The sequence below is a fragment of the Melospiza georgiana genome, chromosome 25 (assembly GCF_028018845.1).
Source record: "Melospiza georgiana isolate bMelGeo1 chromosome 25, bMelGeo1.pri, whole genome shotgun sequence".
NCBI classification, from domain to species: Eukaryota; Metazoa; Chordata; class Aves; order Passeriformes; family Passerellidae; genus Melospiza; species Melospiza georgiana.
In genome coordinates this window covers 4675765-4690569 of record NC_080454.1, presented here as the reverse complement: position 1 = coordinate 4690569, position 14805 = coordinate 4675765, and the positions used below count along the sequence as shown (strand labels likewise).

Sequence of the window (14805 nt, the reverse complement as noted above, 5' to 3'; positions counted from 1 at the left end):
CTTGCTGGTGGTTGCAGCTGGGCACTGAACAAGTCCAGGCTTGTAAGGAACCCCGTTACCTCAGGAGGATAGCTTCAGGCGATGGTGAAGAGAAAAAGGAGATGGATTCTGCTGGAGGGTTTAATGTCCAGAGGTTTATTCCATGGTTACAGAGGTCTGAACGTGAGCAACTGCTCCAACAGAACACTGACCGCATGGTCTGATCACCTTTTTAAGCTCAGGGACAGGGGGAGGGGAGGTACAGGTGAGCCACCAACCAGGTGAGAGGGGCAGGGTCTCAGGGGAAGATGACACCCAGACAGGCCAATGACCTCTGGGCATAGGGGCATCTTTTGAACTTGACCAACCACACGGCGCCTTGCTGGAATGTTAGGTCTGAGTGACAGGACTCACTCAGCATGGGGGTAAGGGGGAAGGGAGAGAGACATAGGCACACCTGGGAAAGTGACCTGGAAGGCCAAAATGGGACAATACAAGTGCCTGCGGCCGGGCCGGGCGTGGCTGAAAGGGGGCAGCGCTGCGGGCCAAGGGGGGCACCCTTGACCCCCCAGCTCCCTCCTGCACCTGCAGGTGTCAGGAGGATCCCAGGGAGCGACCTGGCGATTGTGGGGCGATCGGTGACAGCAGAACCATCCCTCAGGACTGCGGCTTGGCTTCGCAGCGGATCTGTCAGAGAGAAGCCACCAAAGTCTGACCTGGGGGCCGGGAGAGATGCTCAGGTGAGGGATGCGGGAGCCAGCGGGGGCGGATGTGGAAGCCGCTATCGCTGCACAACAGCCGCCTGCACAAATGGGCGGTGACGTTTCCTGGCTCTGCTCTCTGCTGCGCTCAAACCATGAACAGAGAGCAAAACTCCCCCAAATGGGATTTCCTGGGCTGCAAAGCTCGGCGAGGCTCGCGCCTTTCATAAACATTTCTGGTTTTATACAAACCAGTCCTTCCGAGTCCTTTCACTGGAATCAGCCCCAAGGCGTCAAACACAGGACCCTCGGCCCCCACCTCAGAGCGGGGCTGTAGGGGGAAATTGGCATCAAAGGGCCTCGCCCGCCGCTGCTCCGCGGGGATCGGACACCGCAGGCGGCCCCAGTCCCTTCCTCTTCCTCTTCTTCCTCTTCTTCCTCCGGCCGGATCGAGCCCTGCCGCCGCTCGTTGTGCCGCCCCTGCCCCGCACGAACCCCAGGGCCGGGCCCAGCAGGGACCGCACGCGTCGGGGGGGACCCCGCTGGACCGAGCAGGGACCGGCCCCGTGCAGAGCTGAGCTGACACCTTGAAACGAGGGAATCCAACGTGGATGCTGAGACTTCCGTAATCTCAAGGCGTTACTTGATACTCGACACTTTAGTTTTGGCAATACGAGGCCTTTCAGCAGCCATATCTCTCACAGCCATTGGTTTCTGAAATAAACAGGACCAGGAGACTTCTTCTCCTTTTCAATGCCTTTATTAAAAGCAATCAGCTCAGGATTGGGCAGCTCAGGAGGGCTGCAGCCCCTGTCCTGTCACCCAGGGCGACTCAGAGGAGGAGGATTTCCGCAGCTTTGTCCACATGGGGCAGAGCTGGGTAATCAGGTCTTCATGGGATCCTTTACAGCGTGGTGGTCCCTTCCACTTGTTACTTCTCACGACTCAGTCGGCCTGGTCTGGCCGCTGGGGACGACTCCCACTGGTCAGGGCGAGAGGCTCCGAAGGTGTTCAGCATCTCTGCAGGCTCAGCACTCGGCTCCTCACGTCCAGACATCACTCCAGTCTCTCAACTCTTATTTGGCTCGTTGTTTTTGGGGTTTTCTCCGTGGGTTTGGAGTCGGGGGTCCCACAAAGAATGCTGGTCTTGGAGTCACTTTGCATAACCCCTCCCCTCTAGGTCTCTTCTCCTCACTGTTCGGGGAGGTCCCCACCCGTTACTGTCTCAGGAGAAGGGCCATTACCTCGCCCCAGCCAGGGCTTTTGCTAATACAAAAACAACCATTAACGACAACGACCCGTAATTACCATAACACAGGCAGCAGCCCAGCAGTAGTGGTAACTTTTTTTCTCACAGAAAAAGATCAACTGAATTTTTGTTCATAACAGTTTCTGGCTCAGAACCAGCTTGAAAAGGGGACAAAAACCCAAAGTCCCAGCAGAAAAAGCTCTGCCGTTGCTTTTTATTTTTCAGAATTTTATTTTATTTTATTTTATTTTATTTTATTTTATTTTATTTTATTTTATTTTATTTTATTTTATTTTATTTTATTTCAGATACGTTTAACTTTTTTTTTTCTTTTTCTATAATCCCGTGTTTATTCTCTATTTACGCCCTCACCCGTTGCCCTCCTCCACCAGGGCCAGCCTCGAAGGGAAACCACAAACCCCTCTGGGAATAAAGCCGGTCTGGGGGCAAACCCTGCAGGGGGGATTGAATCCCATGGAGAGCGCTGGCTGAGAGCTGGAGATTCCAAATGCTCCAAGGGGCCGGAGGGAGCTGCCCTGGGGCCTCGGGGCCTCCCCTGGGGGCGCTCCGAGACTCCCGAGCAGAGCGACCCCTCCCACCCCCCAAAATCTCCAGGTTTGTGTCAGCTGAGGAAAAGAGCTGGAAAAGGGACTGGAAAGGCAGTGGAGCCTGAGGGGATCCCTCAGCCTTTCTGCAGGAAAGCCACAGGAAAATCCCCCAGAAACCAAGAAAATAATTATTACTTTTAAAACTCTTTCCACTCCTGTTTCCAGAAGGTCCCAGCCAGGTCCTGCCAGGAGGAGCCAGGGATGGGGAGGGGGCTCAGAGCCTAATTAGGCAGTAAAGTTTAATTGGGGTGAGGACACTTTTATTGTGGGAAGAAAATGTAAATGGAGAGGATTTGAATAGGAGGGGATGATTTGAATTGGGGAGAGAAAATGAAGTCGGGGGAGGAGCCCCCAGCCCTTGGCTGTGTCCCGAAGTTGCTGCCAGCGGTTCCCCCTGCTCTGACCCCCCAGGCTGGGGCACAGGTTCCCAGGAATGTCACAGGATAGAACCTCCATTCAAGCTTTTATGTTCCCTGTCACTCCCAATAAGATCCCAGTTGCCCCCAACACGGTCCCATTTTCTCCCAGTCAGGCCCTGTATGGTTCCGTCCAATCTCAGTCCCTCCCAGTAGGAGTCCAGTATGGCCCCAGTCACTTCCACTATAAACCCAGTCACTCCTAGAATGTCATTTGCCCACATGATGGCCCCAGTTGCTCCTAGCATGATCCCAGTATGAGTCCAGTCACCCCAGTATGATCCCAGTCACACACAGATACTCCCAGTATTATTTCAGTCACTGACAGTATGACACTCAGTCCTGCTATTACTCCAGCATGGGCCAGTTGCTCCCAGTGTGATCCCAATTGCCTCCTGCATTTTTCCAATTGTGCTTTTTCACCACTACTGTGGTTCCAGACACTCCTAGTACTGTGCCAGTCACTCCAAGTATGACCCTGTCAGTCCCAGTATGATCCCAGTATGACTCCAGCATGGGCCAGCTGCTCCCAATAGGATCCCAGCTGCCTCCTGCATTATTCCAATTGTGCTTTTTCACCACTGCTATGGTTCCAGTCACTCCCAGTATGATTCCAATCAGTCCCACTATGATCCCAATCACACCCAGTATATCCCAACAGCACCCAGTTGCCCTCAGCATGCTCCCAGTACTCCTCAATGTGGTCCCAGTATATCCCAGTATGATCCCTGGTGCCCCAAATCTGGTCCCGCTGGTATATCCTGCTGTCCCAGTGTGCCCCAGTCCCTCCCAGCCTGTCACATTCCGTCCCGGACCCTTCGGGGCAGCCGCCGCCGTTTCGGGATCCTGCCCACGAGCAGCCACCGAAAGCTGCCCCAAGATGCTGACGGGCATCGGGGGCTTCGTCTTGGGCTTCGTCTTCCTGGCGCTGGGGCTCGGCTTCTCCCTGCACAAGAAGGTCAGGGCGGGTGCCGGGGGTGGCGTCCCCGCCGTGGCAGAGCCCCGTGTGCGCTCCCGCCGGGGCCCCAGCCCGGTGTCACCCCCTTTTCTCTGCCCACAGAGCTCCTGAGCCGCCGGCGGCCGCAGCCCCTCCCCGCAGGCTCGGGCCCGGCCGGGACCCCCGCTCCGTCCCCGCTCCGCTGATTTTGGGGGGTCCCCTGTCCCCCCCAGCCCCGCTGAGGCGGCGCTAGGAACGAGGAGGAGCGGGAGGAGCCGTGGAGAAAGAGACGGGGGAGCAGTGGGAGGGAGAGAGAGAAGAAGAGGAGGAGCAGAAAACTGAAAAGGAAGAGGAAGTGGAAGTGGAAGTGGAAGAGGAAGAGGAAGAGGAAGAGGAAGAGGAAGAGGAAGAGGAAGGATTCTCGGTCCCAGCGCCCGCTGCGTCCGCAGCAGCCTCGGCCCCCGTGTGCCGCAGGTGAGCAGGGAGGGGAAGTTCGCCCCAGGTAAGTGGGGGGTTCCTGGCGGGTGTTCTGGGGGTTGTGGCTGTTTGGACCTTGGAGGAGCCCCAGGCTACACCGCAAATGCCCCGTGGTGGATAATGAGGGTCCAGGACCGGCTGGGGGTTTTTGGGAGGAAGGGGCGCGGGTGGTCGCTGCCGGCAGAGCGCAGGCGGGGGCTGTGGGATCGCTGGATCATCCCTAAGCGAGATCCTGGAGAGGGGGGACAGCAGGAGCCACGGGACCCCCGTCAGCCCAGGAAAGGGCACGCACAAAACATCAAAGTGTGAAGATCACAGAGGGGGAACTCCTGGGAGGGGTTTTTGGGCTGAATCTTGGTAGTTTGAAGACTTGTATGAACACAAAAACCCAGTGACTTCCTGAGATGTTCTTGGGCAGTAGAAACCCCCATCCCAAGGCACTCACCCTTGTTTTTCCTCTCGAACCAGGATTTTTCATTCCCAAGCTGTGGCTGGATGGAGGAGGAGGAAAAGCCCTGGAGATCCCGCACGAGGAGGGGCAGCAAACCCAGCCCAGGGAGCTGCGGGGAGGAAAGAGCCCCCCTGAGCCAGGAAGGCGGCCGGAGATCCAGCCAGAGCTCAGAGCTGGTGGAGAAGCCTCATGACAGGGAAACCCCCCACAAGTGCTTGGAATGTGGGAAGGGTTTCAGCCAGAGCTCCAGCCTGATCCGGCACCAGGTGATCCACACTGAGGAATGGCCCTACACCTGCTTTGATTGTGGGAAGAGCTTCAAACAGAGCTCCCACCTGACTCGGCACCAGGTGATCCACACTGGGGAAAAGCCCTATGAGTGCATGGAATGTGGGAAGAGCTTCAGGTGGAGCTCTGACCTCAACAAGCACCAGGTGATCCACACTGGCGAAAGGCCCTATGAGTGTAGGGAATGTGGGAAAAGCTTCAGCCTGAGCTCCAGACTCATCCGGCACCAAATAACCCACACTGGGGAAAAGCCCTATGAGTGCTCGGAATGTGGGAAGTGTTTTAATCGCAGCTTCCACCTCATCAGGCACCTGCGCTGCCACACCGGGGAACAGCCCTACAAGTGCTTGGAGTGTGGGAAGAGCTTTAGACGGAGCTCCAGCCTAAACATTATTATAAGCAAGATTGAAATGAAAGCAAGCTTTGAGATCCCTCAGTTACTGAGCAACTGGAAAACAATGGTGTGGCCCAGCTGGAGGTGATCCCCTTTTGATGAAACAATTCCCTCTGCTTGCAGGCAGCTCCAAGAGTCAGAGCAGACCCTACCAGCTTGGCAGAAGGGGTCCAAAGAGGAGTTTTTAGGGTTTAAAATGTAACACATTATGGTAAGGTAATGATTCTCATAGGCTGTATGTAAATGCTATAGGATTTCTATCTTGTACTAGATTGGTTAGTGAGAATCAGAATATTCAACACAGAAGAAGATTTATTGTATTGTAATGGGAACCTTGGTCTCTTACCACTTTTACTCTCTTGCCTCTCTTACTCTCTCACCCTCTCACCCTCTCTACCCCTCTCTTCTCTCGGACCTGCTCCAGCTGTGCCTGGCAGCTCCCAGCAGGGCCCTGCACGCAGGCCCTTTGCAATAAACCGCAAGTTCCACGACCTGGCTGCAGAGCTCTCTCGTCTCTGTCCATCTCGACCGTCCTAGCCCCTGACACTCCTACAGCTCTCGTTCCTGACTGCCCCACAATGTCCCACATCCCCGAGGGTGTCACAAGGGCCACAGCCGGCACCCAGCAGCCGAGGGACAGCCTGGAAGGGGCCGGGAGCAGCCGCGGCCTTGTGGCCTTGCAGCCCCCGCGGTGCCCGGAGCCCGGGCAGGCTCCGGCCGCGGTGCCAGCGACAGCGCCGCCCTGCCGAGCGCCGGGGCCGCAGCCCGGGCTGCCGGGGAGCGGGAACGGCCCGGCCGGACGCGCCGGGGCCCTGCGGGCCGTGGCTCCGTGTCCCGGGGGGGCCGGGGCCCAGGGGGACCCTCCGGGCTCTGCCGGGCACCGGGGCTCGGCCCTGCCCCGCCCAGGGACCCCCGGGGGCACCGAGCGCAGCCCCGGCCATTGGCAGGGCACGGGGAGCCGAGCGGGGCAGCGGCACCACGGAAACACCGAGGGGCTGCCCGGGCACAGCCGGGGAGAGCCGCGCTGGAGAGCCGGGAGAGGCTGCTCGGAGCTGGCCCGGGGCTCGGGCACCTGGGGAACAGAGCCCGGCTCGGAGCTGACTCTGAGCCTGAGACACCTGAGAAATGACAGCGCGTGTTGCTAGACACACTTCATTATTCTGTGTATTCTCAATGTGAGTTTCTATGAGGGAACAGTTTTACATTCATTTTACAATATTTTCTCCCTTTAAAATGAGATTAATATATAACTTTTTGTTATATATCCGGAGGGATGGGCTGGGAAAGGTTGTGGGTAATGGAGGTTTTTATTCAATGTGTTTTCAAACCTGAGATGTGACAAGTCCAGACTTGGACTCCAACAGCAGTGTCTGGTTCTGACTGTTCTGCTTTTCACGGTGAGATCCCAGTTCTTTCAAATCCAGCAGTCAAAGCCCTTGAAACACGGAAAAGCTGGGAATCAGGTTAAAGCCCTTGGAGGGTTTCTCTGTCCGTACATTCCCCATCTCCCCTGGTGTCCGTTCAGCCTCTCCGCTCCTGTCCTGGTGCCCATTGCTGTATCCCGAGCTCAGTACGTGCTGTTATAGATAGATGGAGACCTGTGATTATTGTGCATGCAGTTGTCTCGCAGTGAGTTGCTGCGACGGCACATTCCACGTTCCTCTGCTTTGTGCCCAAAGAATGGCTATTGTGTCTTTAACCCCCGGCAGCCGGGACGGGCTGGGCCGGGAGAGAAAACAGCCCGAGGCTGCGGCGCCGCCGCTCCACCCGCCGGGACCGCGCCCGCGGAGCGCGGCTGGGGAGGAGCGCAACGCCGGGCGAGCCCCGGGCTCGCATCGCCGTGGGACAGCCCCTGGTTGGCTTTTCCCTGCGGGAGAAGCCGGTGCCGCCTGTAGCCCGTGTCGTGAGCGGCGATTTCTCTGGCATTTTGGGTCTTTTGTCCCAGAGTGTGTGGCAGGTAAGGTCTGGCAATTGAGTACCTAGCACTTATTTACTTTTATTTGAATTATTCTTGCCTTTTTGTTATTCTGTTTGTTAATAAACTGTTGGAGGTTTTTTCAGTTTCATCTATTAGCGTTCATTTCCTGTTGGTGGAAAGGGATTATTGGAACCCTGTAGAGGGGAGAACACTCACCCCAGAGTGTCCTCTTTTAAATCATCTCTCAAGCTGAGACACCCTACAAGTGCTTGGAATGTGGAATGAGCTCCAGCCAGAGCTCCCACCTGATCCGGCACCAGGAGATCCAAAGCAAGGAACATCCCTGCTGGGGGTTGGGATGTGGGAAGGGCTTCAGCAAGAACTCCCACCGCATCAAGGACCACAAGATCCACACCGGGGAGAGGCCCCACAGGTTTGGGGGGTGCGGGAAGGGCTTCTGACAGCGCTCAGCCTTGACCCAACACAAAGGGAGTGTCCCGAGTGTGGGAGGAGCTTCGTGCGCTGCTCCAGCTCCATCCCCCATGGGAGGATCCGTGTTAGACGATCCCCAGTGACCCCCGTTGGGCAGAGCCCCGGTGATCTGTGATCCTGGTGATCTGTGTTCAGTGGGAAGAAAGTGTTGGAGGGATTTCTTTCCCTTCTCCTTGTGCTGCTGTCATTTGATTGGTAATAAATTCACTCCCTGTGCCCCGGCTGGGTCTGCTGTGCCCATGCTGGTGCTCAGGGCAGAATCTCTCCCGTTCCTTCTCAGCTTCTGTGCCTTTCCATGTGTTTCCTCTCCCTGTGCCATTGCAGAAGGCAAGGACAGAGCAGTTTTGGTGGCTCCCAGCATTCTGGCAGGACCAGCCCAGCTCTGGGGTTCTGAGGAGCTTGTGGGGCTCCCCTGTTCGTGGGACATCCTGCCTGGAGGAGGGTGCCCCCCTTGCTGCAGCCCCAGCCCTCAGGCAGCGCTCAGCCAAGCAGAGAATGCCCTCACCTGGGGCCTCATTTATGGGCACACCTGAGCCCCTGGACATCTCCATCCCCATTCTGGGGTGCATCCGAGTTCTTGGATATCTGGGACCCCATTTTTTGGGATGTATTTTTGTGGGATCTCAGCACCTCAGGACGGAGGTGCAGAGTGGCCGAGACCACCCTTGGGGGGCTCGGGAGTCCTGGAATGTTGCCAGAAGTGTCTGGTGGCTGGACTTTGATCCTGCACAGGAGACAACACCTGTATGAGGATAGGAGGATTTCACTGGGTGAATGGTGAAGGGATAAGTTAATTAGAGTGTAAAACACAGGGTTTAGGATTTCTGTACAGGGGGGTCTAAAGAAGTAAGATGGAGGAATTGGGGCGTGTCCTCTTCTTCTTCTTCTTCTTCTTCTTGGCCTCCATCTTCTGTGGTGATGGTGGCACTTTGGGATTCATTATTACTAAAAGTGCACCGGTTAATAAGGGTAGAAGGTATTGGGGAAAAATGATAAATATTGTACACGTAACTTCGCGTATAAAGATAAGTGACTGCCCCGGGGGCTTGCAGTGTGCTCATGGCTGGCTTGCTGTGCAGACCTCTGTCGGGCTGAAAGAAAATCTTTTAGATAAACAATTAATAAACACCAAGACCGAGAAAAGATCTGAAGTCTCTTCTCGTCCTTTGAAGTGCCGGGCTGTCCAAGGCCACCCTGGACCTTTCCAGGCCACCTAAACAGCTGAGAAACCGACATATTTTGTTTGTATAGACTGGTTGTGGTAGTGGTGGGCTCTGAGAGAAGCTATGGAAGCTTCCTCCATGTCCAGCAGAGCCAATCCCTGGTGGTGCTAAAGACGGAGGTGCTGGATGCAGAGATCCCCCCACAGCCCCTGGAGCAGCCCCCTGGTGCAGGGGGTGCCTGAGAGGAGGCTGTGACCCCGTGGGATCCCCTTGGCCAGAGGGGCTCCCGCTGGAGCTGCCTGTCCTGCCAGGACTCACCCCGGGGCATAGTGACCCCCGGGCTGCAGCAGGGTGAGGGGGTGCTGCCCGTGGGATGGACTCACATCAGAGCCGGGCACTGATGGGGTTTGGGTTTCTCTGGGAGTTTTTGTCCCATTTGTCACCCGGAAAGACGCCGGGAGCAGCAGGGGGTGGCAGCCACGGGTGACTGGGATGGCAAAGGGCTGGCTGCTGGCTCTGGCACAGCCCTGAAATCGTTTGGGGGAGCGCAGGGGCGCAGGGCTCGGGCAGTCTGGGGTGTCGGGCGCTTCGCTCCTGGATTTTCCTGCCCGTGCCCGCAGCTCCTGGGGCATAGAGAGGGGCCCGAGCGTGTCCCCTCATAACCTCCCTGGGAATCACCCCAGAGCCCTCAGCCCTCCTTGTGACCGTCCCCGCGGCCTCTTGTCCGTCCCAGTCGCTCCCGTGGCTCTCCCAGTCCATTCCCAGTCACTCCCAGTCCATTCCCAGTCACTCCCAGTGCCCCCCGCGTGTCCATCTCAGCCGCGGGTGGTGCTGCCGCCCCTCACCCAATCAGAGCGCGTCTCTCTGATGACTCATCAGTTGCCGGGCAGACCCGCAGCCCCCAGTGCCCCGCGCTGGACTCGGCCTCCCAGTGCCGCGCACGCCATTCCCAGTTCCGCCCAGTGCCGCCCCAGGCCCTCCCAGTGTCCATAAACTCCCTCCCAGTCCCTTTCATCTCATTCCCAGTACAATACCAGTCCATTCCCAGAACTTCTCATTTCACTCCCAGACCTTAACCTTCGCTCTGTGCTCCACAGTTCTCGCAGTGCACTCCCGGTCCCTCTCAAGGTCATTCCACCCCTCTCCTTTCTCTCCCAGTTTCCCCCAGCTGATCCCAGTGTGTCCCCACACTCTCCCAGTGCCCCCCAGCGTGTCCATCTCGCTGGTGCCCCCCTCGAGCTCCCAGCCCGGCCCCGGCCGCCTGCTTTGCTCCGTGATGGATTTCTACCCTGCTGCCATCCAGGTGAGGTGGTTCCAGGGCCAGCAGGAGCTCTCGGAGCACGTGGTGGCCACCGACGTGGTCCCCAATGGGGACTGGACCTACCAGCTGCTGGTGCTGCTGGAAACGCCGCCCCGGCGTGGGCTCGGCTACAGCTGCCAGGTGGAGCACGTCAGCCTGGAGCAGCCCCTGAGGCGGCACTGGGGCACGGCCCGGCCCCCAAAGCACTGGGGGCAGCAGGGGAGGCACTGGGGGGGCTGAGAAGGAACGGGAGGGATTCTGCCCTGAGCACCAGCACGGGCACAACAGACCCAGCGAGGGCACACGGAGGGAATTTATTACCAACCAAATCAGAGCAGCACAAGGAGAAGGGAAAGAAATCTCTCCAACACCTTCCCCCGACCCAACGGGGGATCATCAGGATCCTGGATCACCAGGGCTCTGCCCAAATGGGATCACAGGGGATCATCCAACGTGGATGCTCCATGGGGAGGGGAGCTGGAGCAGCGCACCAAGCTCTTCCCACACCTGGGGCACTCCCAGGGCCTCTCCCCAGTGCGGAGGCACCGGTTCAGGAGGGTGGAGCTGCGCTTGAAGCCCTTCCCACAGTCGGGGCAGCACAAGGGCCTCTCCTCCCTGTGAATGCGCTGATGCAGGAGGAGGCGGGATGGCCTCAGAAACTTCTTCCCACACTGAGGACACTCGAAGGGCCTCTCCCCAGAGTGCAGCATCTGGTGTTCCTTCAGGCCGGAGCTCCGCACGAATCTCTTCCCACATTCCTGGCAGGTGTGGGGCCGTTCCCCAGTGTGGATCTTGCTGTGGCTGATGAGGTTGCAGCTCTTGCTGAAGCCCTTCCCACATTCACCACACTTGTAGGGCTTTTCCCCACTGTGGATCACCTGGTGCTGCCTCAGATGGGAGCTGTACCTGAAACCCTTCCCACATTCCAAGCACTTGTGTGGCCTCTCTCCAGCCTGAGGGTTCTCCACCAGCTCTGAGCTCTGACTGGATCTCTGGCTGCCTTCCTGGGTCAGGGGGGCTCTTTCCTCCTCACAGCTCCCTAGGCTGGGTTTGCAGCCGCTCCTCATGAGGGATCTCTGGGGCTTTTCCTTCTCCATCTGTCCAGAGCTTGGGAATGACAAATCCTGGTCTGGGGGGAAAAAACAAGGGGTGAGAGCCTTGGGCTGGGGGTTCCTCCTGCAGAGGACTATTGCTGGGAGTCTCCAGGCTTTTGAGTTCAGAAAAATCTGCAAAGCACCAAGATATAGCTCCCAAAATGACCCTCACAGGAGATCTGCCCCTCTTGTCTCTTCAATCTGGGGTTTGGTTTCTCTTCCTTGAGCTGATGGGAGTCCCGAGGCTCCTGGAGTTGCCCCTCTCTGAAGTCTTGCATACAGATGACCCAGGGGATTTTGAGGGTCCCAGAGGTCCGTTCTCCCCTGATTCTCTGCTTCAGGATTCCACAGATCCCAGGGATCCCCACACCCCCGGCCCTTCCCTCCCCCCTTCAGGCTGCTGGGTCTCACCCAACTCTGGAACCACCCCTCTCACCTTCTCCCACTCCTGGGGTCTTGAGGTTCCACTCCACTGCTCTTCTGGGAGGGTCCCCAAGACTGATGTGCTCCCCCTACCAGAACCTGGTGATTGCCATGAGGGACCCTTAATATCCCCAAAACGAGGATCAGCTTTGGGGTCCTGCAAAATCCATACATACCCACAAAAAACCAAACCTTCTAAGGGACCACCAAGATATTTGAGTCTTGATTCTGAAATCTGCCAACTCCAAACACTTCCCCTAGAAGTGTTTGTTTCCCTCCCCTCTGGAGGACTCCCTGATACATTTGGGGTGAGCTCCCCCACCCAGTCACCAGCAGGATGGAAACTTGTGCTTCTCCTTCTGCTCCCCTTCCTGCTCCTCCTTCTCCTCTCCCCCTCCCCTCCTCCTTCATGACCAACCCAGATCCCCCTTTCCCACCCCCCTCTGCCCCACAGCTGAAAAAGCATCACCGGCTGCTGGCTGGGGGGAACCAGCCCAAGGAGCTCCCCAAGGATGGACAGGGAGTTTGGGGAACCGCCCAGAGCGGATCCATCCCCTCCCACAGCCCTGGGGAATCGCTCCAGGGACTGAGTGATGGGCACACAAAGGGAACACCATGGAACCCCTTTGCTGCTGTCCCCCTGCCCTTATCCACCTCTCCTATCCTTTGTCTACCATCCCCTCTAAATCCCAGCTCCCCTCTGGCTCAGTTTAGGGCTGACCCTCCCCTGTCCCTTGCAGTTTTAGTGTCCTAAATGCCCTTTTATGGCTTCTGCCCCCTTATCCCATTGTATTGAAAAGAATGAGATGAAAGTGTCTTTACAAACAGATAGTGTGGATCTCCTTTGAGGTAGATAAGGAAGTAACAGGAGAAATCATGAGTTTTAGAAAATGTTATTAATCAACAGGAAATGCTGCTCAGCCAAGGTCCTGCTAAATTCCTGAACTTTGTGAAGGAGAACGAATATTTAACGGAGCCATGAATATTGTATTTTATACAAAAGGGTAGAATGTTGAGTTTGCACATTCCCCCAGAGGTAACTAAGGACTTGGACACCCAGGGGGGCAATAAGAGAAGTGGAGAAGGCATATGGACAACAGGGCATGGATGGTGTTGGTGTGCTGGGAAGGGATTGGGTGAAGGGGACTGTGCAGCAATATGGTTCAGGCAAGGAGCAGCGCAAGAGGAGTCTATGTGGTAAGAAAAAAAAAGAGGAGGAAGAGAAAAATACCGAGGATTGGGATGTTTTTCAGCAGGGTCTTATCCTCAACCCTTGTCAGCTGATCATTTGTATCCCCGGTTTCCAGGAGAGGAAATCAAGGAGGTCAGGGTTTCAGGGGGTTTCTCTGTGGGCGGCAGCACCGGGCGCAGAGCTGCGGCACCGGGAGCACGGGCTGGGGGCCTGTGGGGAGCTGCGGGGCCGGGCCGGGGCTGTGGGGCAGCCGGGGCTCAGCGCCGGGCGCTGCCTGACCCCACCAGCCCCGGGCAGGGCCGGCAGCGGCCCCCGGCCCCCAGGAGGCTGCGGGACGCCCCGGCCGCTGCCCGGCCCCGTGGAGCTGCCGGCCCTGCCCGCCGGGGGCGCCTTCGGACACTGCGGCAGGACAGGGAGCGGCTCTGGGCTACGGGCTGGGGAGGGCACCCTGAGCACAGGGAGGAGGAGCAAGGAACACCGGGGAAATGTGGAATGCATATTTTAGCATGGAGATTATCTATTAGGGATTTTGTTTGGGTCACTGGAAATACAAATGATTTTGCAGAAAGCTCAGCAGCTGTCAGAGGATGAGCAGCCACAGGCACTGAGGGGGCTGCAGGAGGGGCACAAGAAGGCCCTGCAGCACTTGGGCACAACGGCACAGCAGGTGAATGCAAGGAGGGAGCAGCAAAAGGCCAAGCTGAAGGCAAAGGCCAGGGCACAGTTCCTACAGCCCCTGAGGGATCAACCCCAGGGCCCAAGGGGGCCCCAGCACCCAGGGCACGGCTCGGCCACAAGCACCTGGCAGAGGCATTGCCCTCCTCGGCAGGGCAGAGCCCACCCAAACAGCCCCTGGCAAGGAACCAGGGCTCCAGCTGCAGGGCACAAGGACACTGCAAGCACAGACAGCAGCACCCTCAGCACCAGCAAGTCCACCCCTTGATGGACATGGATTGGCAGGGCTGTCACAGCTCCCATCACACCAGGGACCCTCCACACTGCAGCCCTTGAGAACATTCAGGGTGGGTCTGCATTGAGAGGAGGCATTTCCTGATGGACACAGGGGCCTCTCAATCCACTCTGAATCTCAGACCCAAGGGGGGAAAATTGTCAAAAAGTTGTTTGATCATTCAGGGGATAAGTGGTAAAAACCAGCAGGTGTGTTTTCTTCAACCACTATTAGCAGATGTGGGAGACAGACTTGAAATGCATGGGTTTCTACTTCCTCCTAATTGTGATCATCATTTACTGGGAAGGGATTCGATGGCTAATGTGGAAATACAGATTTGCATTCTAAAAGGTAAAACAGAGGCTCTTGCTGTACCTTTGTGTCAGATGAGTGGCAAGGCCTGTGCTAAAGTGAACCCTGAAGTGTGGGCAGCCCCAGGAAAATACAAACAATCTGATATGGAGCCTCTCCAAAGTATTTTGTAGCAACCAAGGACAAGAGCTGTTTAAAAGAAACACCCCATTCCAAGGGTGAGAAGGAAGGAAGGGCTCACAGGCTGGTACTGAGTTAAAGGCAGGGCTTTTGGAGCCAGGGATCTCTCCCTACAATACTCCTATTCTGCCAGTCAACAAACTGGATGGATGGACAGGAGGAGGAAACACAGAATTTTCAAGTGTTAAATTGAAGATTAACAGAGGATGCTGCCCTGGTCCTTACAGGTAATAAGAATTTGAATAGTATGTTAAACAGGGCCATGCCAAAGGAATTCTTCTG

At 56.9% G+C, this 14805-nt stretch overlaps 1 protein-coding gene and 1 pseudogene across 1 annotated transcript; one reads left to right on the top strand and one right to left on the bottom strand.

The window, feature by feature from the left end:
- LOC131093355 (zinc finger protein 850-like) overlaps positions 1-10613 on the top strand; it is a 41761-nt pseudogene extending 31148 nt beyond the window's left edge.
- Positions 10614-10807: 194 nt separating this feature from the next.
- Positions 10808-11470, bottom strand: LOC131093354 (gastrula zinc finger protein XlCGF49.1-like). Its single transcript, XM_058040506.1, has one exon. It carries the CDS (start codon positions 11468-11470, stop codon positions 10808-10810), a length of 663 nt encoding a protein of 220 aa, XP_057896489.1.
- Positions 11471-14805: the final 3335 nt, after the last annotated feature.

Bases quoted from the DNA above. Each gene is read 5' to 3' on its own strand.
- LOC131093354 (XM_058040506.1), bottom strand. From the start codon at position 11,470: ATGGAGAAGGAAAAGCCCCAGAGATCCCTCATGAGGAGCGGCTGCAAA.